This window comes from Sus scrofa, chromosome 1 (genome assembly GCF_000003025.6).
Source record: "Sus scrofa isolate TJ Tabasco breed Duroc chromosome 1, Sscrofa11.1, whole genome shotgun sequence".
NCBI lineage: Eukaryota > Metazoa > Chordata > Mammalia > Artiodactyla > Suidae > Sus > Sus scrofa.
Genome location: NC_010443.5, coordinates 68,645,527 through 68,670,005, shown reverse-complemented (window position 1 = coordinate 68,670,005; position 24,479 = coordinate 68,645,527). Strand labels below are relative to the sequence as shown.

Here is a 24,479-nt window from a genome sequence, read left to right as displayed (position 1 = left end):
GAAGAGGTGGGGTGGTTTGGGAGCTTTGTGTTAATAGATACAAACTATTGCCTTTGGAATGGATTAGCAAGGAGATCTTGCTGTGTAGCACTGGGAACTAGTCTAGTCACTTACTTGGAGCATGATAATGTGAGAAAATAGAATGTGTACATGTATGTGCAACTGGGTAACCATGCTATACAATAGAAAAAAAATTGTATTGGGGAAATAACTATTAAAAAAAGAATAATAGTAACAAAAAAATTTAAAAAATTCTAAAACAAGAAATGAATAATTTCAAATTTAAATTAATGAACCATCATTGTTATAAATTTTTGTAAAAATTAAAATGTTATAATCATTCATGATTAATTAGTGCTTACAAAACCAATGAATTATGTAAAGATGATATATTACCAGAGAAAATAAAATTCTGTATATTAAGCAGCTTTTTTCAGTTATAAATAAGACTTGGAAGATGAACACAGGACCTTTCAAACAAATCCATATAACCTGAGATACAATGATAATTGCCTAAGATGCATAATAGTTTCTTGGATTGCTTACCAAATGAACTTTAAGTGGTAATGTTTTTTAAATCAGGGAAAAGTTACGGCAAAAAGAAAATCTATTAGAAAATGCATGTCTTGATTAGTTTTTTTCAGGCACATTCAGAGAAGAAAAGCATTTTGAGTGTCTTTCCAAATGGTCAGTTATATTGTGAAAAATATCCAAAAAAGTATACATACTTCATTTATAAATTTGAATAAATGAAAAGCAATGTATCTCTGATGCATTGATATTTACATCAAAATTAAAACCATTAGGTATTTTAAAAATCGTAATACACCATCTTGTGGTTGTCAGAAAGGAATGCAATTTATAGTTTTAGGATTTTTTTTTTTTTAAGGTCTACATATTTTAGCATTATCTTCTGCTTTTAGTTTGAACCTGCCCTCATGTTAAAAAATACATTCTCATACTACTTTTAGTTATCAAACAACTTGGAAATATAAAAATATTATAGTCATTCAGACCTATTTGTCCCTTTAACATCTCACAAAATATGTGCTATAAGACATTTTATTTTATTTTTTTATTTTTTTTGAAAGTCTATATTTTATTTTATTTTTTTATTTTTATTTTATTTTATTTTTAATTTTTTGTCTTTTTTTGCTATTTCTTGGGCCGCTCCCGCGGCATATGGAGGTTCCCAGGCTAGGGGTCGAATCGGAGTTGTAGCCGCCGGCCTACGCCAGAGCCACAGCAATGCAGGATCCGAGCCGCGTCTGCAACCTACACCACAGCTCACGGCAACGCCGGATCGTTAACCCACTGAGCAAGGGCAGGGATCAAACCCGTAACCTCATGGTTCCTAGTCGGATTCGTTAACCACTGTGCCACGACGAGAACTCCCAAGACATTTTATTTTCCCTTTAAATAATAATAATTATTATTACTAATTTTATCATCATCATTGGCGATAAGACAACATGGTAATATATTAGTAATTCATAAATTCTATATATAAATACCATTTTCAACTAGACTATGTATATTTTATTTGCCAGCCTATTCTATCTAAAGATAGAAAGACATGATTATTTGTTTCTTTTAAAAAGTATTGAAATATTATAAATTAAAGAAAGAAGAAAGAAAATACAGAAGGAGAAGAGAAAAAAGATAATAAAGGACTGTGAGGCTGGAGTCATGAATAGTATATCCTTGCTTACTGCCAATGTGCAAACATACTTCATTGCATGCTTGCTTTTCAATAAGTAATTGCTGAGTAAATGAATAATTTTGCAAATGTTTGCTTTCATTTTAAAATCTAAAAAAAATTGTTAAAGACACAATTATAAGTGTAAATAAACTGTGAAGTTCTGTGTGTTCTTATGCCTATCTTATAATAAAATCTAGGACTATTTCATGGCTAATTTAAATAAAGTAAGATGTTAAAGAAACCATACAGTCCAGCAAAGTACAATTTTTTTTCTTAAGAAAAGTGAAGAAGAATTGAGCCCGAGAACCTAATTTATCACAACAAATAAAATGGGTCATTTCTAATAAACCTATAATTATTTACTTTACAACAATTATTTTAAATTATATGAAATATAAATCCCTTTATTCTTTAAGACAGGTTTTTAAAAATAAGTTACCAGAATCATGTTTAACATTATTTTAAATAGAGAAAATGAGAGAAAGTAAGGAAAAAAGAAAAGCAAAAAAAGAGAGAAGGAAAGATTGATTTATCTTATGCCAAACAGGCACAGTTTGAGACCTTGAAGACACAAACCAAAATCAATAAGTTCCTTTCCTAAAGGAACTAAAAGTCTAATAGGGAGAGAGGCACCCACACACAGAAATCAACAAATATGAATAAAACAGTGTGCTAAGGAAGAATGGAGATGTGCATAGGCTTCACAGAGAAAAGAATGGATGTTGTTTGAAATGGACAAAATCTATTCTAAACTTTTCTCTAAGGGGTAGGAATATATATATATTTCCATTGGAATAGAAAATAAAAATCTGACACCACCTTATGGAAACAGCTGTGCCCTCCCTGTCCATTACACCTATTGATTAGGAAAAACTTTTCCGCAAGCTGATGTCTAGTCTTAAATGCCTAATCAAAAATGACTAGTGGGAGTTTGCCAGGTAAAAAAATGGACAAAGTTTGCTCAGGTCAAATGGAAGAGGATTTTAAAAAGCTGGATGACCCTGGAAAATTGAAAATAATTTAGTGTGGTGGAATACAGGTACAAATAGAGGAGAAGCAAAACATAAAACTATAATGATGGACAGAGATGGATCCCGAAGTGGATCCACTGCTAAGCTAAGGAATTTGAATTTCATTATGGAAGCTTTGTGGAGACGCTGGATAACAGCTCTGGGGAATGTGTAATAATGCTCATGTCATGTCAACACAGTTGTTTCTTTCCAATATAATATCTCTTCCAGCCATAAAAGGTACATTGATTTCCTCTTTCTAGAGTTTTAGAAGGTCATAGAGGTCCACAGAAATTGAGATCTGATTGACATGTGAAAAATTAAACAAAAGTAGTTATTTATAATATTATTTTTAAAAACAGAATACTTATAAAATAATTGTACATAGAGACATGGCCCAGGTAAATCATACAAAGAGGATACAGAGAGAAAAGGGAAATAGACTACTACATATTGTCAAGATTTTATTGCATTTGTTTTATTTTAATACTGAAAGAAAACCATTACATATGAATGATTTGAGACTCCAGCTAGAAAACCTAAATTTCTTCTATAATTTTGGACTGATTTTGAGCACAAACTAGACAAATATCATATTTATGGATAAATTATAGTAGAACTGAAAATTGGAGAGTTTAATACTTTTCTTTTTGATTTGTTCTTTGGATTTGATTCAAAAACTCATTTTGATACCATAAAAAAGACCATAACATAAAAAGTGTACTTAGATCTAATCTTTAGTAACACTAGGGGAAGAGATAGTTGATTTAGCCAGGTCAGCAGATATAGCCCATCCTGAATGTTGTGGGAAAAATAAATCACGTAATTTTTAAAATTTTTCAAACTTTTGAATTGGTTATTTTACTCATAGACAGAATGGAACTATCAAAATATTCATTTTATAAAACATTATTTCAAGGAATGAAGTATTATAGTCAAGAAAAATGTAGAAATGCTGTATCCAAAATTTTGACTTCAGAAAACTAATTGCAACATAGATTACTAAGACAAAAGGAAAATATTTTATATCTATTTTTGTATTTATCAATAAAAGTTCTAAACTTTTCAATTATTAAAGAGAATACAATTTTCTTTTGATGCATAGTCTAAAGGTTAAGAACTAAAAATGCTTTTTCAATTAAAAACAAAAATGATGTTTATATAGTAAAAGACTAAATAAAGTTGCAGAATACTTAAAAATGTTAAAGCAGCATTTCATGTCCAGAGCTATAAATCTACATTAAAGTGCATCATCTGGAAGAGATAATTATCTACAAATATTCATTCTTATAATTATAGAACTGAAAGAATTATAGCATTAGAAACATTTTATCTGAACCAGGTTCACAAAGTATTTTTTTTCTTTTTAAGGTTGCACCTGTAGCATGTGGAGGTTCCCGGGCTTAAGGGTCTTATCAGAGCTGCGGCTGCAGGTCTGTGCCACAGTCACAGCCAATGCCAGATCTGAGCCGCATCTGCAACCTACACTTAAGATTGCAGAAATGCTGGAACCTTCACCCAGTGAGTGAGGCCAGGGATAGAACCTGCATCCTCACAGACATTATGTCCGATTCTTAATGTTAGTTTCGTCCTGGGAAAAACAAGACCTAGCTCTAGGCTCTCGCCCAGCTCCTGGAAAGACATGACTAAGACATAACTAAGTCTTCCCTGAAATCATGAGACCCAATCTTAAAGACTACGCCACTACCCAGGAGAATCTCTAAACTTCTGTTCATATCCTACTAATAATTCTCCCAAACTGACTGGTCTGTTCATTTTCACCCTATTTACATAAGAAATGGCCAATCAGCTTCTGCACCACGTAAACCCCCTTTCTTGGCACTCAAATATAACCTCTCTCCTCTAAGGGCTGATTGCTGACCTCCCTTCGTGAGTCAGCCTGGCAGTATACCCCGCTAATAAAGTCTTTTATGCCTGAACTCTGATCCTGTCCTTTTGGCCAACCTCACACTTAACACACTAAGCCACAGTGGGAACTCCCACAAACTTTTCAAGAACAGAATATAAAGACATTTGTACAAAAGATTAAATATATTAAACTCCCAAGAAAAATTTCAATAGTCTCAATATCTTAGAGGTTTATATATATATTCTCCTAAAGACTCAGGTACAAGGAAATAAATGATGCATCAAGAATAACATGAAGTGGCAAAGAATAAACCACAATATTCACACATACTCATTAATGTAGAAAAGAAATTAAAATTTCCACAGCGCATGTTAGGTTTCAATTAGAAATTTAATGGGCCAAAAATCTTCAAATAAAAAGTGCATTTACTCTCTAACTTGAAAATGTTAATCAGTATTGTATCTTAAAGCACTTTTTAGCTGCAGAAGTTTTTTTCCTTCATATTACAGTTTCCAAGTTTTGCTTCCTTCATTAATTTTATTTCTCCATAAACTAATGGCAGTGAACTTCAAGCAGCAAAAGTTTTTCCTTTTTCAGGCTTTGGTAAGAGGAGAAAGAGTTACTTGTCCCACAGCTGGCTTCAATGAAGGATAAATATTACGTTTGCATGAAAAACCATGAAAGTGATCCTGAGTTCTATGAACCTTCGTTATATAATGAGGGGCAGAAGACAATTAACATCCATGGTTCTAAAGCATTACCCTTGGTTGGAAAGATAAAAAATAGTTTGTTTTACCACAACAATGATTGTTTTAAGTTGTAAAAAAGAGACATTTACCTTTTCCAATTGAGCGTTTTTTTTGGATTTGTATAAAAACTCTCCCACTGCCACAAAAACTGAGAGCACCAAGCCGGCTGCCAGAACAATGAAGATGCCACCAATATTTTGAACCCCCAGGGCACTGGCCTCTTTGCTCTCCTCCTCTGGACACCCATTGCCCCTCCACCACTTCTCCTTCATCATGTGCAGCTTGCCTTCCTCTTGCAGTTGAAGAATTGCGATGGTGATTTTATCTCTATACGGAGAACCTAAAAAAAAAGAGAGGGTGAGTTAATGATTTCAAGGAATCCAGAGTTTCATAATTAAAGGTTAACAATATAAGAGAACAGAGCTCTTTCCAAATGCTCTAAAGTATGTCAATTCTTATTTTCAGCAGAAAAAGCAAATAACAACTGGAAAATGGGAGAAAAAAGAAGTTTAACAAGATAGAAAGGACAAGTGGCCTTTCTGATTTTGAAGGGTAAAGTACATTCTGTTTCAAAGGAAGAAAATATCTCTTTAAAATGCAGGCTCAACTCAGCATTGAAAAATAAATCAAACGGTAAATAGAAGTCTACAAAAGGAAATAAAAGGGCAAGAATATTGAGTTAATGTCTAGGAATCATTCTACACTGAAAACAGCATAAAATAGTAATCTCAATTTTTAGGAAAGTTGTGTACAAAATAGTGTTTCCCATGATTAGGTGAAATAATTTAAATCAACCATGATTAACATCCTGGCAACATAGTGTAAGAGCTTTCGGTTGTCTCTTTATTGTTTTACCCTTTGAGAAGAAATATTCTTTCAGTGGAAGCAAAGTTACAAATGAAATTTAGTACTTATGCTGATGCGGATAGATGTGCATCTACATTAGCTACTATATGATAAATAATAACTTTTCCAATTGGTTGCCCAGAAGCATGGAATAATACTGAACTCTGTGCATCTTCCAACATTTGTCCCAAGGGATTGGCCATATTGCTTTCTCCTACCCAGAAACAGCCTGTTTCTAAAGTTAAATCTTAATTCCTAAATTCCTTAAGTGATTTTCTCCTTATAGGCAAATGCCAATTGCATATAGTACTCCATGTTGCCTGTGATTTTGTTCTGATTTAAATATATCTGCATCTATTTAAAGCTTTATTTTTGCTAAGACCAATTAAAAACCTTGTCAGGAAACCATTCTACCTCATAAAGGGCACCACTACATGTCTCTTTTTACTTGATCAATACAATAAGACTAATTCAGCATTCCTATAATTAAAACTCAAATATTTTATGTATTGTGCAATAATTCCCATTTATAGTAGAGGTATTTCTGTTTAGTGTCCTTCCTGTTCTCTTCCAAATACTACTCTGATTAATAACGTAAATTTTAAATTCAGTTTAAATTCCACCCCTAGCCACTTTATATTTCAGTGGATTAGCCTAGCTCATCCTACTTTCTACCTTGAGCATTCACTGGACACTCAGCCTATGACACCTAGTGTTACTATTATTTGCCTTTTAAGATGTGATCTATTTTCCTAGTAGATTATAAAACCCTTGGAATAGAGGATATCTATTTCTGTCTATCTATCTATCTATCTATCTATCTATCTATCTATCTATCTATCTATCATCATCTATCCACAGCTATCATCTGTCTTAATTTTCTATCTCCTCTCACATAATAAGCTCTAAATAAATGTTTCAGATTATGAAAAGCATTATATCTGATGGAAGCAGTCTTAATATAACGTAAGGGTGGCAACCTGGGGCTTTTGGTCTTCTCTGATAGGCATTTAAAATCATAAATTAAGGTCATCTTTTTTGGCTACCCAGTTTTCATTAAATCACTACACTGAGCCTATCACCATCTTTAAAGTCACTTTTGCTTTGAATTACCATTCTTATTAACTATGTATATTCCCTGCAAAATAAATATTTTATTGAAGAAAAATTTCACTTTAAGAAAAACTTTACTATCAAATATGTCCTTCAGGTAGAAACATAGTATCTGAAACACAATTTTTTATTATGCTACTTGTGAAAATGCCTACAGATGGCTAATATAAAAATGTCATCTGGAAGCACAATTACAAGCAATTGTGGCTCTATAGTGACATGCAAACAATAATAATAATAATGCTAGGTGAGGCAGTACCTCTTAAAGCTGAGTTTACCTCTTTGACTTTCACTATGCAATCTCTGGATTTTGGTTCTTTTGTGTTTTTGCTCCCAATAAGATTTTCTTTGGTTGTTTAAATATATAGTCCATACTGACAATACAGAACTATTATGTTTTTAAAATGTTTTTTTTTTTAAGTTGTCAAAAGATCCCATTTACCAGATTAAAAAAATGCTATAGCTTACATACATGAAAGAAAGAAAGAGGGAGGGAGGAAGGGAGAGAGAAAAGAAAAGGAAGAAAGAAAGGAAAGGAAAAAAGGAAGCAAAATATATGATTACTACATAGTGAAGGCCCTTGATATATCAGATGCATAAAACCTGGGACTCAAAAGAGCACTCAAAGGCAGCATAAAGGCAGCATAAGTGTGAGCATAAATAAAAACTACAAATTCAGTGATTCAGAATTTCTTCAATAAAAGAATTAGCCTCCAAATGTCTAGATAAATGTTAAATTTTTAGCAAAGAATTTTACATAAAATTATAATTGCATTAAAATTCTTCCTAACAGCTCCTAAAAGCACCTTAGGAAAATAAACTGTGCCTTGTTATAAGCAGTTAATACAAATCTCACCAAATAGTTCAGAGCCAATTTGCTGGGTTTCTTAAATTGAGTTGACTCCCTCCTTTCTTCCCTCCTTCCCTCCTTGCTACCTCTCCTGCTATTCTCCCATTCCTTTATCTTTCCTTTCCTCTTTCTCATACTTTTGCTTTTTGTTTCTTTTCCTTCTTTTCCTTTCCTTCCCCTCCCCACTTCCTTTTCTTTCCCCTTCTTCCTTTCCTACCTCTCCCTCTCCTTCCCTTCCATTCTATCATTGGAAGTTTCTTACTTAGAGAATGGAATACACATGTTGTTAAAGATATTTGGTTCAAAAGTCTAAATCTACTACACACAATTTATTGATTTGTTTACTTGACTGTCTTTTTCAGATTCTTTACAAACTCACCAATTTATGAATGTACCAAACATCTTCCTTACCTGTACTACATCTAGATAACATAGAAATGATAAAAGAAGTCAGTATTACATTTCATTCTTGGAAAGACTTGTTGATTGATAAATAGCTTTTCTTTCAAGGTTGCACAGCAAGTTGTCTAATATCTAATATGCTTTAGTGAAATATGCTAAAATCACATTACCCATATGCTGGCAATCTCCCATCTAGCCTGCTAAAAGTTTCTTTACTTTCAAAAGCAGACTTCTTATGCTTTAATCAATTAGAAAGTCCAGAAAGAAAATCATCCTTGCTTTCTAAAAATCTCTTTCTAAAACTCATTACACCAATATTCCCTAAACTGGGTCCCCACTCCCCCTTCTCCACACACACGTCTCTTTTTAGGAAATATACATCTGTGTTTCATTTTTAAAGAATCTGTTCATCAGATAAGCTTGAAGAGTACTTCAAAACAAATATATTTTTTGTAAACTCACATTACATGTTAGCAAAATAAAAGGCTTGCATCTTTCTATCATAGGGAAAAAAAGAAAAAAAGTTTAAAAACATTTAAAATGATTAAATTTATTTTAAATGGAAATACTATTTTAAATCTATTACTGTCCCCATCAACTATTTTATTTTAACCTCAATTTGAAAAGCACTGCCTTAGATAACAATAATTACTACTATTAATATATCAGCTCTCTGTCAAAAATAAGTTTCTTGTTAATCTTTCTGCTTATCCCTGCCTGGCTTTGAATTTACATGTTATTACAGCACTGCTCATCAAGTTGCATAATTTTTATAGGTTCCTTTTCATGTATTAGCTCCCTATGCTTCAAGAAGCATCAGCTCACAAGAATTTGTATCATACTGCTCACCTTAAGACATATATTCAACCTGGTTTTTAAGTCTTTACTTTTAGAAGATAAAATTTATGAGTTATTTAAACATTTTGTATATCAAAATTGATGAAAGCAACTTTGGGGAAAAACACAGACTTTGTTCTGACTAATAGCACCTAAACCCTTTAAATATTTTGTTAAAATTCTAAGGGGCTGGCTAACTATTCCTATTTTTCAGTGACATATCCTCATTGTCCACGTCCTAAAGGATTTTGTTTCCTTTGGTATATTTCATAGTTATTCAGATCATCACGATGATATTATGGATTTTGTATGACACAGAATTAGGTAACATGCTGGTGGTTGTTCTCTTTGGATCTGGGAAGATATTTCTATGAAGTAGACTATTCATAAATATAGGCTTCCCCTAGCCTGTCATTTATTCAAGATATTGTTAACTTTCTGAAAAATAGTAATTTACACATCTTTTAGGTATGTGACTATACCATAGTTACCAAGTAAATAGTAGGCATTCCAAAGGTCTGCCTCACAGAGCTTCAATAATTTCTTAATTATTCCTCTTCCTTGAAAGCATTTATTCTGATAAATGTTTCTAAGACATATACCCAAATACTTGAAGCCTTAATTATTCTGTTAAGGTCAATCTGCCTGTCAGTTATAGATAATCAACTGTCCCTTAATCACTTATTTCATCCAGCATCTAGCCCAGTGCCTATCACACAGTAAGCATTCAACATGCACCTTATGAATGAACACTGAATCAATTATATCAATTATGATATATCTCAAAAACAAAATGTGTCAGGTAGAACTTGTGATCTTTGAAATCCTCTAAGGTTCTTATTAAATTGAGCAGAATAAACAGAGCTCATAAATAGACTTATTTCACACTTTTAGTATTGATCATCTAGAATAAGTTAGGGTGACAAATGAGTTTATAAATATATGCCATCCTTGCATTCATTCAGCTACCAGTAGTTTCTCTTAGTTGGTGTCTCAAAAAGAGAAAGATCTGCTAGCACAAAAGATCTGAGCTATCTGCTGGAACCATCAACTTTCATTCTTAAATTACAGTGCTGCTAGCAATTTTATGGAATGGCCCCCTGTTTCTTATGCTGAGTGCTGGGTGCCCTAAAGTCACAGCAAGTTTTGGGTGCTTTAGAGCTTTATCTCCTTTTACTATTCTCTCCATGATAAAATCTTGCAATAAAATTGGAACCAGATCACACTTTCTTAGAGCCTTTTTCTCAGCACAGCAAAAATGGGTTTTATTATCTCTTAGGACACTTTCTCTCTCATATTTGTTTTCAAGAAGTGCTAAATTAAATTTTATATTTCAGAATCAATTTTAGATTGCCATTTTCCAGTTTTATGCTTTATTCACTCAACAATGCTATTACACAATACCGTAGCATCATGGTTCTTTCCCCTATAGAAATTACCTCAGTTTGTAACTAAAAAACAATTTCTATGACTATTTGTTTAATGCTCATTTACACTAACAGGTGTACATTTCTTAAGGACAGGAGTTGAATCTGCTTTGTTAGCATAATACCTGGCACATAGTAAAGACAATATTTGTTGAATGAATATATGCACAAATAAAATATTAATCATTTAACAGTTGTCCATGCCTGCCTGCAATTTTTTCTTCAGTTATTTCTTATGAAACCAAATTATATCTTTATCTAATTTGTATCAAATAATTATAATACATGATTTCAAATGAAGGTTTTAATGTATGTGGCAACTAAATACTTGATAGGGCCCATTTTAGACGTTCTATTAGATAAAAGCAAAACTGGTATGAGTTACTGTCATCACTCTTTGTATTTTCTCTTGAAGGTATTCTATCAAAAAAAAAATCTCAGTTTAATAAGAGTATAATGAATCCGTGAGTGAAAATCGTAAAAATTAAAGGAGATTATTACCTCAAAAACAAATTATCAGCCCATAACATTTTAATCACAGAATGGTAAATGAGAGCTAAGTGATCAGTTCTCCATGATACCTTGCAATCTTTCCACTTTGGAAATCTATGAACATTATTTCTCCTTGCTTAAATTATTTTAGTGGTGTTCTAAAGCTAAAGAGTAAGACATTAGTTCCTAAACATGTCATATAATCACTTCCTTTAGCCTATCAGAAGCTTCTCTGATTTTATAGTCCTTGTCGTTACACCTAACATTCCAGCAGTATAAACTACAAAGTTGCTTTTCCTGTTGCCTTGAGAGCCCTATTTTCATATTTCCTCCAATTTTTGGTTGAACGTTCTCACATCTAGATAAACTTCTGAACTTTTGCAATCTTTTTTTTTTTCTTTTTTGTCTTTTTGTCTTTTTAGGGCTACACCAGCGGCACATGGAGGTTCCCAGGCTAGGGGTCCAGTCGGAGCTGTAGCTGCTGTCCTACACCACAGCCACGGCAATGTCAGATCCGAGCCACATCTGTGACCCACACCACAGCTCACAGCAATGCTGGATCCACAACCCACTGAGCGAGGCCAGGGATCGAACCCGCAACCTCATGGTTCCTAGTCGGATTCATTTCCACTGCGCCATGATGGGAACTCCTTTCCCAATGTTTTCAAATTTTTCCTTGGTTGCCACAGAGGCAGATATACAGCTCCTTCTTCTTTGGTGTCTCAGCACATTGCAGATACCCTAGTACAATCTTTGGTATATCACATTCTAATGTTCTGCTGTATCTCTTTTCCTCTTAGATCATGATATGAGTGTCCTGAGGGCAAGGCCCATGTAAGAATCGTAACTTTACTATTAATTATTACATACACATACACAGAGGCTAGATTCTAGGCAGATAGAGGTGAACAAGGTATATGAGCCCTGACCTCCTAGAGTTTTCACTACAACACAAAACACATATTGGATAACTTTTACAAGTATGAGGATCATTAGAATAAAGAACGCCAAGTTATAGAATCATCTAACAGCTGGAACTAGCTTAGTCTACTGACTAGGTACACAGAGAGGGTTGTATTACTTTGAAAAGAAGGGTAGGGACAATAACTCTTCTTTCTCTTTTGGTGGCCTTTCACCTACTTTTCCTCTATTTTCTTTCTATATGGATTCCTGGTTTACAAAGGCATAAATGAGTAAATAATCAATAGTGAGAACATCCCAAACCCACTTTGTTCATTTCTTCTACTACTAAGTTCAGCGTATCAAGGTCATGGTGGGAGGGAGCCAAATATATATGCCACTGTAATGTAGAAATAGGAGAATAGAGATAAAAAACCATAAGGTAGAGATTATATGGATTTAACAAGCCATTACATAGAGATATCAAGTGGGTGTACCACCAAGGACAATATAACTATGCTAAATGTTTTAAAAGCTTTAAGTTAAATGCTTATATTCAAACTCTATAACTGACTTAAATTGGATAGTGATTTTTTTCTCTGTTGTAGACCTCAAAATTTCAGTGTGTTATGACAACTACAGAAAAGTGATTAAAATATTTTTAATATTTGTAGACTATCTGTAGAATCCTCAGGAGAATATGCAAGTATCTAAGATCACAAAAGGAGATGGTTATAGAGGCATACAAAATGTTTTGGTAAAATTCAAATTATAGAGTCTGTATTTCAGCCAGTTACCTTTTATGCATATTCTGAATATTCTTAGACTTATGTGAAAAAGAATAAGAAGGGCAAATGTTATCAGCACACAATGAAAAAGCTAACTATTTTCACTGGTTCTGACATATTTCATATATATTAGTTAAAAGTAGCTGGTGAAGTAGATTTGTAGTCATATTTCTTCTCTGGGTACTAAATCATGAAACTCTGACACTAAATATGAAAATAGAAATAGTTTTAGTCTAGAAACCCTGCCTTCGTTACAATTTTTCATCTGCATAATAATCATCTGAATAGTGGTAAGAGAGGAAATGTCAGGAATACTTTCCTTACTATGTGTTTCCATTTCAAGTCCAATATTAAACTTTAATGAATGAATTATAAAAAACTTGGACCATTTTAAATAAAATCATCATCCTACTTAGCCTTCAAGAACCCAGAAAATGAGAGAGAGAATAACATTTTCAGGAGAGTAAAGTACCCATCCTTTAAGGTAGAGCTCAAGTCCCTTTTTCAATTTGGCTTAACTGGATTTTGGTTCTCACTGAATTCTACTACTCTGCATAAAATAGCAGACTGCTTGCTTATGTTCAATATTGTTTTTTCCCTATTTGATGTTAAGTGTTTTTTTCCAAGTTAATCTCCTTAATAAAGGGGATGGTGTATATTTATATTTTATGTTCATTATTTTACAGAGCCAAGCATGTTGAAGAGTGATAAAATTTCTTATAGATAGACAAAATTAAAAGGAAATATATATATATATATATATATATATATATATATATATATCTTCAGAGATAATCTTCTCTCAAAACATCTTGGACTGTGTTTACTAAGCACTCAGGAAATTTAGAGAAGGAAAAAACTTTATAGTACTTATTTAGATAACACCCTAAAATAGAAATTATCTCATCTCTATAAAGTAGATACTGATGACTTTTTCCTCCCTAAATGACAGATATGTAATTACAATAGAAATGATCTCTAACTGGTTAGGAATGGATCATATTAACAATCCATCTCATCTCAAATATATTTAATACTTCTAAAAATATAAAGAATAGAGACCAATAAGAATCAGATTAAAAAACACACAAATACATAATTTTACTTGTCATAAAACATTTCTTTGAGATAGTGCTTTAGAATTATTTGTGGTGCACGTGTTCTGATCCAAATGCTGTAAATTGAATATGTTTAATCCTTTTTTGCAATCCAATTATGTAGACATGATTCTACCCACTTACCAATAAAGATGCTGAGTCTCAGGGTGGCTTAGTAACTTCATTTAGGACACCTAGGACACTCAGGTGGAACTAAGATTTGCACATAAGTTATCTGTCTATAAAGGCCACATATTCTATATAGCATGATAGAATATGCCTTTCACTTGTGGGCCAGTAAATGCAAGGCATTCTTCTTCAGAATTTAGTGATTATACATTTCATCTCTATGCTTTGCTTTTTTTTTTTTTTCTAATATGTGTGATTCATTGATCTTACTTAGTCCTGCTAACCACAGAATGACAGTCTGGCACAACCTGGCTAACTAATCAATAATAAAACTGGAATCCATGCCTTGAACTAATCACAAGACACCAACAAAATGATTTAAATGATCTAAGGTTTGCATATAAAATCTATCAGAACTCACTCTGTTTCCATGAGAATTATCCACTTAAGCATTATTTAGGTACCATTTGGTCAGCATTTACAATATTAATGAAGGCTGCTCACACACTGGTGCTCACAATTCATCAAATTCCCTCTGTAAGCTTCCAAGTTTCTAGCCTGCAGAGTCTGTTGATGATGTCTGTGGAGCAGGCGGGGCTCACTGAGACTCCTCTGTTTTCAGTAACATGAAATCTAGACTTTAACAAATATGCCAGGAGAATACAGCTTTTACAGGTGTAATTTGGCTTTTTTTTTTTAATTCAGGCTCTAAAAATTATTAGATCTTGATTTAGACTTGCAAAATCACTTCACCAACATTAAAATTATGCTGCTTATGCAATGAAAAAATAGAATGCATTTAATGGAAGGTTTGACCTGCAGAAAGATGAATAATTTGCATCAATTTTTGTGCATTATGTTCAACTAATGAAGACAAATGTATTCATGCATTTCAGTAAAGCTGAAGAACTGAAGGCCAGCAATTTTATGCATCTATAATGATGAATATTACCGTACTTATTATATGATGAATTGGGAATTCTAGAAATGGATGGTGAGGAAAACAGGGAAAAAACATGCTTCTCATACTGATTTCTATTTTTATAAACAGATATAAGGTGTCTGCCTTAAATAAACAACATGCCTCCCCTAGTACCAATTCTTCCTCTCTCACTTCATCAAATGATGAGAAATAAAGCAGCAGCAAGATCTCATGCATTTAACATTAGAAAGTAGAAGTGAAGAAAGAAATTTCATATTGTTCACATGTCAAAGTGGTATCCTTCTACCATAAAGAGTCCATGACACAACCTATTGTAACATTTTTTCCTCTAAGCTGATTACCTGTAAGCACATTATATTGAGATAAAAGTTATTTAAGAATTATTAATAAGGCTACAGCTATTCCATATACAATAATATAAAGTATGCTGTGAAAGTTTATAAGGGTAACATTAAAATCCAATTATCTTATTGCTTATAATTACTTAAGTACATATGATCAAAATGTATGTAACAATTTTGTCTGACAAAATTAAATTTAACCTTAGTATTAAAAGGCATTATAAATCTATCCCCTTGACATTCATCTTTACTTCATCTTTACACTGCCTGTTACATTCTTGTATTATTCATATTTCAGTATATATTCTCTGATTCTGATATGACTAATTTAATTTGGATTTTGTTCACAGAAATAATATTTTGTGGGTTGTTTGAAAATTACTGATTTGACCGCACGAGTAAAATGGGGACATATAAGATTATAGGAAATTTTATTATTGTGGACAAGAGGCACAGACATGAGTGGGATTTCCTCCATCCCCTTCTCAGTTGATACATATTTTCCATAAGTTACTAAAATTGGGAGGCACAAATAAATGAATGAAGTATGCCACTAGCTCATTGTTAAAAATAGAAATAGTTATAATGGGACCCTTCAGACATTTTACAATAATTCTACCAAACTGGACACAAGGCAAAATAACACCAACTGGCCCTGATGGATTTTTTTTTTAGACTGCTGCTTTCCTACCAGCTCATGGACTGCTGAGTCTGCCTCATCCTCAAAGTGCGACATGCACTCAAGATTCCAAAGAGAGAAGCCAAGAAGGCTCTTAGTAAGGGCAGTTAGAAGGCAAGCAAGGCAGCTGAAAATGCCATTAAATAGAAATGCTCCCTGTTTGGCAAAATAGATTACAAAATAGATTGTAATCTATTTTGAGGACAGCCTGCAACTGCTCACACATTTTAAATATTCCTTAATGAAAACTGCTGTGATGTGCTTTTTTTGCTTTATCCCATCCAGAGTTGTTGTTTTTTTCCCTTAAATTCTCATGAATGAAAAGGAAGTTCAATTAACTTATTATGAGTCAGAACACCTACAACTTCAAAAATCTACTGTACAGTAAATACCACATTAAAATAACATTGCTGCCGTCAGGAAAACTATGAAAGGGATTTAATGTCACCACAAGCTTAATTAAACCAGCTTATGCTTATTTAGCATTTACCTTCACATCATTGTTGATTGCTCCACTAAGGTATTTTTGTGTAAACAGAGCTTCCCTAATTAAATAGCTTATATCTGAGTCATTCAGTGGTTTCACAACACACTTTGGGCAGTAATCATCACACACAGAGTGATGAATGGTGACAGCAGACCCCTAGATGAATCACACAAAAGAAGGCCCAGAGGCTAAATAGACACATGGACTTGGGGGGGGGGTATAATTTTTTAACTATTTCTGAATATTCACTCCAAAAGAGGCACAGTGTTTCTCTTTAACCTCCTGCACTGAACCTCATAGACCTCTATGACAATATCTAAAAATCTGCACCACAATAAAATCAAAGCAGAGGGAGTTCCTCTCTTTAATCAAAATTATAGCATCAATAAAGATAGAATTTTCACTCCAGTTTATGGCTCCTGCAGGTAAAAACTCAAAGTCCTGGGAAATTTCTGGAACTGATCTAAATTTCTAGAACCCAAGCCCATATTGCTCTGCTTTGAATATATTCATCTCCTTAACTCTTGCTGGAAAAAAAAATTCAACCTTTTTTCAGACCTCAATGCTTTCTTTTTTATTTTTATTTTGGGCTTATAATTAAACAAAATTTGAAACTTAAGTAAATAAAACATAAAATTTTTCCAATATGCTTGAACAAGGTGATACAAAAGGCAAATGCTAATTAACTAGTTGAGAAATGCGGGTTATGATGTTGGTTGAAAGTTATGGGAAGTCAGAATCTCATTCAAGTACCAGAGTTGGATGTCACTGCATTTATTAATGACTAAGTAAATATAAATAATACATGAGGCCATATTTTTAGCAGAACTATGACACAGTGAATCATAAATTGCTGCCTCAAATTTTTTTTCTCAGAAATAAAGTATTTGAGGAGGTAAAGTATGAAATGCCTCTTTTTAGATTATGCTTCTTTGATAAAATGAGTTAACTTCTTTGATGGGTTTTTTTTTTTGTTTTTTTTGTTTTTTTTTTTTTTTTTTTGCTTATTTTTAGGGCTGCACATGCAGCACATGGAAGTTCCAGGCTGAGGGTCGAATCGGAGCTGCAGCTGCCAGCCTATGCCACAGCCAGGGCAACACAAGAACCAAGCTGCATCTGCTACCTATATCACAGCTCACGCTAACACTGGATCCTTAACCCACTGATCAAGGCCAGGGTTCAAACCTGCCTCCTCATGGATGCTAGTCATGCTCTTTACTGTTGAGCCACAATGGGAACTCCCTCTTTGATGAATTTATATGTGTTATGACTCATTCATAATGTATTGGAGTCTCAAAATCACTTTAATTTTATGCTATATTATGAATGGATAAAATATAATTTATTAAAGTTAAACAACTTAATATTTTAAAGTCAAACAGAAGAAAATAAGTTATCTGAACAAGAGAAACAAAAAGTATATTGCAATACCTGAAGGTGAATGATTTGAATATTCATTCCTATAACTTTACACTTTTGTGTTCAAATTTATCTCATTCAGAATTAGGCTAAAAACAAAATATATGTCAAACTCATTTAAGAACTTTTAGTAATAAGGAGACATTTTGAGACATTTAAATTCAATACTATTGGGTAGTGAAAATAAAGAATATGATAAAATATTCTTCCTAGTCTATATAATTTTGCTATGTCAAAGTATTATTAGATCTTTTGAATTTTTATTAATATACACTGATAATCTCACATTAAAATTCCAAGAAGTTTCTCATAAAGGAAATTTATCATGTTCTAGTGCCTAATTTTTAAAAATTCATTTTAATGAAAACACTAATCATATATTACGCTATTATACCACAATAATCTACACACTACAAAGAAACGATTCCACTTAGATATATAATCCAACCTGATTTCTATAAGTCTCTCATGCATGTGACCTTGCCAATATCAATGACTACTTTCGTCAATAACTAAGTTTTCTACAGAAGGGCAAAAGTTGATCTGATCAGCTGAGCTGAACAGATAAAAGGAAGAAAAATCTACATCCTAAGGCTTATAGTTTAATTTGTTTTCTTCTCTCACCTTATCTATAAGATAAGCTTAAAATTAAAAAAACAAAAATTCCAAGTGCTGTGCTCAGTATTTTCCTCAACTTAAAAAGTTACATTAAAAGTATAGTTTATATAGTTCACTGATATTTTGAATCATTTTATATTTTTCTTATAAGTCACTACCTTTTAGTAAACAGTGTTAGAAGAACATAAAAATTGCTCTGTGTATGGTTTCAATAATCTATAACAGGTGCCTTAGAACTGATTCGACTGTTATCTTTCTTTTTAAAATAGTTTTCACATCTGAAATATTCCATTTAGTTGTTAATTATATAATATACTATCTTGATTTACTTGTAGCAAATATTTCCTCGAAGAAAGACAACATGGACAGAAATATTCCTGGCATATTGTATTTACAAAACAAATGAGCAAAAGCCCTCAAGTTTGAGGTTTTATATTATATATTAAGTGTAAGTCAAATTTCTTTATTTTAGAAATTTTGAAAGTATGAGTGCTATTATATAGCTAATGTTAATGAAAAATATGTGCTATACTCCAAAGCCCTCAAACCTCCTCCCCAAATCTTATTCCATTCTCACTACCCTCAATTACTCAAGTTTGTTTAATGAAGTCATCACACTGAATAATGTAAGATTCCATGCTGACCATTTGTTGTAAAAGTTATTTTTTTTCTGTTTATAGTTTACTTTTCAACTATTTCTCTGTTTGCTGCACCATCATATGTTCAGATGTAGAATCCATTTGTTCAACAAATAATTGAGGGTCCACAGAGTACAGCCACTATTGCGTGGGCTTACAACAAACAACCCAAAGGCACACATCTCTACCATCCTCCAGATAATGTAAATCAGGAGAGGATGGTAAGAATATACAGGAGTCTCATTCTTTTTAGACACAACATTGAAAAAATGTATTTATCTTCTTCAGCTCTTTCCAAATGAAACTATGAGGCAATGGGAGCCTATCATATCAGTTTCCATCATTCTAAGTGTTTTAGAAAGTGATTGATTTTTAAAATTTGTTCTAAGACATCAGCTAACTGTATTACTTTATGTAGTTTCCAGACCACTTTATATAAAATTCTGGGAAATCTGTCAAGAAGATTATTTGAAACATTACTACAAGTTTAGCATCAAGGGAGTTCCCACCGTGGCACAGTGGAAATGAATCTGACTAGAAACCATGAGGTTGCAGGTTCTGTCCCTGGCCTTTCTCAGTGGGTTAAGGATCCTGTGTTGCCTGGAGCTGTAGTGTAGGCCGGCAGCTGTAGCTCCAATTAGATCCCTAGCCTGGGAACCTCCATATGCCACGTGTGCAGCCCTAAAAAAAACCCAAAAAACAAGTTTAGCATTAAAATTGACTTTAGGTTTTCCTAGTCTAACCCTCTCATTTTACTAATAAAAAAGAAAGAAAGAAAGAAATCTAAAGAATTCCCATAGTGGTGCAATGAATCTGACTAGTATCCATGAGGATGCGGGTTTGATCCCTGGCCTCGCTCAGTGGGTTAAATATCTGGCAATGCTGTGGGCTGTGGTGTAGGTCGCAGATGCAGCTTGGATCTGGTGTTGCTGTGTCTGTGGTCAGCAGGGGAAGCTCTGATTCAACTGCTAGCCTTGGAACTTCCATATGCTGCGGGTGCAGTCCTAAAAAGCCAAAAAAAAAAAAAAAAGAATTTAGAGGTCTCAAATTTCACGTGACTTGTCCAAAATCACAGTAAGTGTGCAAAAACTTCATGATGACAATTTTGACTAGCAAACTCTCAGTCCCTTTTCTAAAATGTAAATTTACTTGTATAAACCTTCATTAACAAGTTCACTTGAAAAATCAGCAAAGCCATTCATCACATATTCCAAATAAATGGTACATGGTACATGAACTCATGATATTGTTGAGTTCTTCAGGTCCTTCTTGCTGAGACAAAGACTCACATGGGCTCTAACTACAAAGAGAACCAGAGTTAGAACATTCTATCAACCCAACTACAGCAGTAAACCCAAGCTCTACTGTGAATAGAAGTATGATCTAAAACATTTTGAAAAGATGTGCTCCTCAAGTTATAATTATGAAAACTCAATCATTGTTATTTATTATATATTAGAATTAACTTGAAAATTTCTGAAATAATACATACATTGGCATAATAACAGCAAATATTTTATTAAAGCTTTTATTAAAGGCAATTTATTTTGGGTAGAGAGCTTTAAAACAATAATAGTACCATCACCACACACTGGCTAGTCAAAACATGTCAAAAATAAAGTGTTCCACCTTCAAAAATATCTTTTGTTCATACAAGTTCTAAACAATTACTACTGAGTTTAACAACCCAGCTCTTATTGAGCTTGGGGTTAGCATATATTTGTTTCTTATTCCTTAATAAACACTGTACTCTACTTGGAACTAATTTGCAGAATTCTCATTATAGCTCACTCCCCAATACATGTGAGCTCAGCTATACTTGTATATTTTTGAAGTAACAATTTAAGTTTCCAATTTTTTTTCTTTTTTTACTTTCTTCCTTTTAGCAATGACTATGAAATCATCATTTTGAGTCTACTATATAAAAGCAGGAAGATATAGAGTTATGGGACTGAGTGTTTCAAAATTCTCTCAAAGCCAGTTCAATCTATTTTGAACTATAATGAATTTGATAAAACTTTACCAAACATGATAGAGTTTAATGTTGAATTCTTTGATGAAGTTATTATGGTAGAAAATTTTTGGACTTCCTCAACATTTGAAAGTTGATAGGATCCCAAAGAAACAAAGACATAGATAATATTGAAATTTCTGGAGTTTACTATGAAATGAGATTTTTATGAATCCATGCTCAATTTTTTTTTTTTTTTTTTTTTTTTTTTTTTTTTTTTTTTGCTGCACTTGTGGCACGCAGAAGTTTCTGGGTTGGGATAGAACTGAAGTCACTGAAGTGATAATGCCAGATTCTTAACCTACTGAGCCACAAGAGAACTCCTGTGTCCAATTTTCTAACTATGTTAGTTCATTCAAAAGAAGCTTTTCAAAATTAAAATTAATAAAATTATGAAGATAAATTGACAAATATAGCTATACTTTTTTTTTTTTCTTTTTGCACCTGCACCTGCAGCAAAGTTCCTAGGCTATGGGTTGAATCAGAGCCAGCTACAGGCCTATGCCACAGTCATAGCAACACTGGCTCCTTACCACATCTGAAACCTATGCCATAGCTTGAGGCAATGCCAGATCATTAACCCACTGAGTGAGGCCATAGATTGAACCTTCATTCTTACAGACACAATGTTAAGTTCTTAAACTGCTGAGCCACAACAGGAACTCCTAGCCATACCATTTATTAAACATGGTACTTCAAATTCAGTTTTGACTTAGTCACTGAAAAATTTGCAGAAGGCTCAAAACATTATTGCCATCATTACTTATTACTGTGATAGGCCAATGAGTAGCCATGCTTACCTCTTTCTTAAAATGTATGTATTGTTGTAATGAAAACATGTTAATCTGTTATTTTTTTTCCTTTGGTACATTATCAGTTTCCTGTTTCTACTGCAACAAACTACCACAGATTTAGTGGGTTCAAACAACACAAATTTATTATCTCATAGTTATGTAGATCAGAAGTCCTAAAAGTGAGGTTTCTGCAGGGCTGCTTTCCTTCTGCGACCTCCAGGAAAGTATCTGTTTCCTTGCCTTTCAAACTAACTTCTAAAGGTCCTCCTCACTGCTATGCTTGTGGCCTTTTCTTTCATCTTCAGTTCATCAGGGCGTATTTTCAAATCTCTCTGTCTCTCTCTTCCTCTCTTCCCCTGCCATGGTCAGAATGTTTGTGTCCCCCATCTCCCCCAATTCATATATGGAAACATAATCCCCAATATGATGGTATTTGGAGGTGGGGCTCCCCAGGAGGTGACTGGGTCATGAGGGTGGAGGTCTCAGGAGTGCAACTAGTGATTTTATTGAAGGGATTCCAGAGAGATCCCTTGATCCTTCCTGGTTTATTAACCAGAATGCAGTTCCTCACCAGACAACAAATAAATCTGTTGGTATATTGATCTTGGACTTCCAGCTTCTAAAACTGTGAGAAATCAATCTCTGTTGTTTCTAAATAAATCTCTGGCATTTGTCATAGCAACTCAGATGAACTAGCACATTCCTTCTCTCACTACTTCTATTGTATATCCCTTTAACTGTGACTCTAACCCTTGTATCTCCCTCTTATGAGGACCCTTTTGATTACATTGGACCCACCTGGTTAATCCAATATAATCTCCCCATTTTAAGATCCTTAACTTAGTCACAACTGCAAAGTCCCTTTTGCCACATAAGGTACAATATCCACATGTTCTGCAGATTAGGCTATGGACTTTTGGGGGGGAACCATTTTTATGCCCATGACACATACATATATGCTGTAATATTATGTATTTATACATTAATTAATTTATCAAATGTAAATATATATTCACATATATATGCATAAATATGAAGCTCAATAAATGAAAAATGTTATTATCCTTTTTGACAATTATTATTCTTCCATTCTGTGATTATTATTGAAAAGAATTTTGTCATATAGAAGAGAGGGAATATGAGGAGTTCCTGTCATCACTCAGTGGTTAACGAATCCGACTAGGAACGATGAGGTTGCGGGTTTGATCCCTGGCCTTGCTCAGTGGGTTAAGGATCTGGTGTTACCCTGAGCTGTGGTGTAGGTCGCAGACACGGCTTGATTCCTGCATTGCTGTGGCTGTGGCTGTGGCTGGCAGGTAAGCTCCAATTAGACCCCTAGCCTGAGCACCTCCATATCCTGCAGGTGCTGCCCTAGAAAAGACAAAAAGACCAAAAAAAAAAAGAAGAGAGGGAATATTAAGAACAATCAATCCTAGTATAAAATAATAGCCTAGGTATGTTACCAGTAAATAGTCTTAAATAAAACATATACCTCTCTTAAATAAAATAAATATTCATGGTAACCATTTGTAGCTCATTCTTTTTAGTTAGCCAAGTCAAATGCTCTGTTTATTTTATTCATAAAATGTTTTTAAATGTAATATTGAGAAAGTCCTTTAGGGGAGTATTGTGCACTTTTCCAACACTTCTACAGTAAAAATGCTTATTTTGGTAAAAATCAATTTTTCTTTTGTTACTTATTTCTTTAGAGGCAGATGTATAAATATTTTACGGGTTTTACGCAGTAACAGAACATAGCAAGATGAATTTGTTTGAAGCAAAATTCCTAATGGCAAATGGAGGTACTGTTTTTTCTCCTTTCTCATAGCAACTAAGATTAATGAACAAAGAGCAAGTGGCTGACATAAAACCTACCCATGGGGGTGCCGACGCCATAACCTTTGGAGTCTATGAGGCCGCCAATCTGTGTCAGGTTACAGTTCCGCTGGGTGACAAACTCGATGGTTGTTGACTCCATTAGGAAAGCATAATCCGAGGTGAGGACCCTCTGGATTCCTTCTTCATTACTTTTGACGAGCACAGACTGCCTCCTGCTACTCATAAAGGCCCACATTTTATCATATGTGGAGATTTTTGATTTCTGGGGAAAAACAGAATACGTAAGAAAGATATTTCTCAGTTTTCATGTGATCCAGTATGGAGATGGAACAGACTATATTTAGTTTGCTAAACTAATTGTAATAAGTATAATTGCACCAATAATTGTAATTGTAATAATTATATTATTAATAACGGTGATATCAAACCAAACAAAAAAAAATCGAAATCTGTATAAAAAAGTTTCTCAGAGCAATTTCAGGTAGAGAGCAGATTTAT

At 33.4% G+C, this 24,479-nt stretch overlaps 1 protein-coding gene across 6 annotated transcripts in view; it reads right to left on the bottom strand.

Annotated features, from left to right (window-relative positions):
* Nucleotides 1-24,479, bottom strand: part of GRIK2 (glutamate ionotropic receptor kainate type subunit 2) — a 628,363-nt gene that overhangs the window by 10,443 nt on the left and 593,441 nt on the right. For all 6 annotated transcript variants that reach the window (XM_021073336.1, XM_021073356.1, XM_021073366.1 and 3 more), the window contains 2 exons: nucleotides 24,018-24,243; nucleotides 5,421-5,671 (listed from right to left, as the gene is read on the bottom strand). In XM_021073336.1, coding sequence (XP_020928995.1) covers nucleotides 5,421-5,671; nucleotides 24,018-24,243 — 477 coding nt within the window. The remainder of the gene's footprint in view (nucleotides 1-5,420; nucleotides 5,672-24,017; nucleotides 24,244-24,479) is intronic.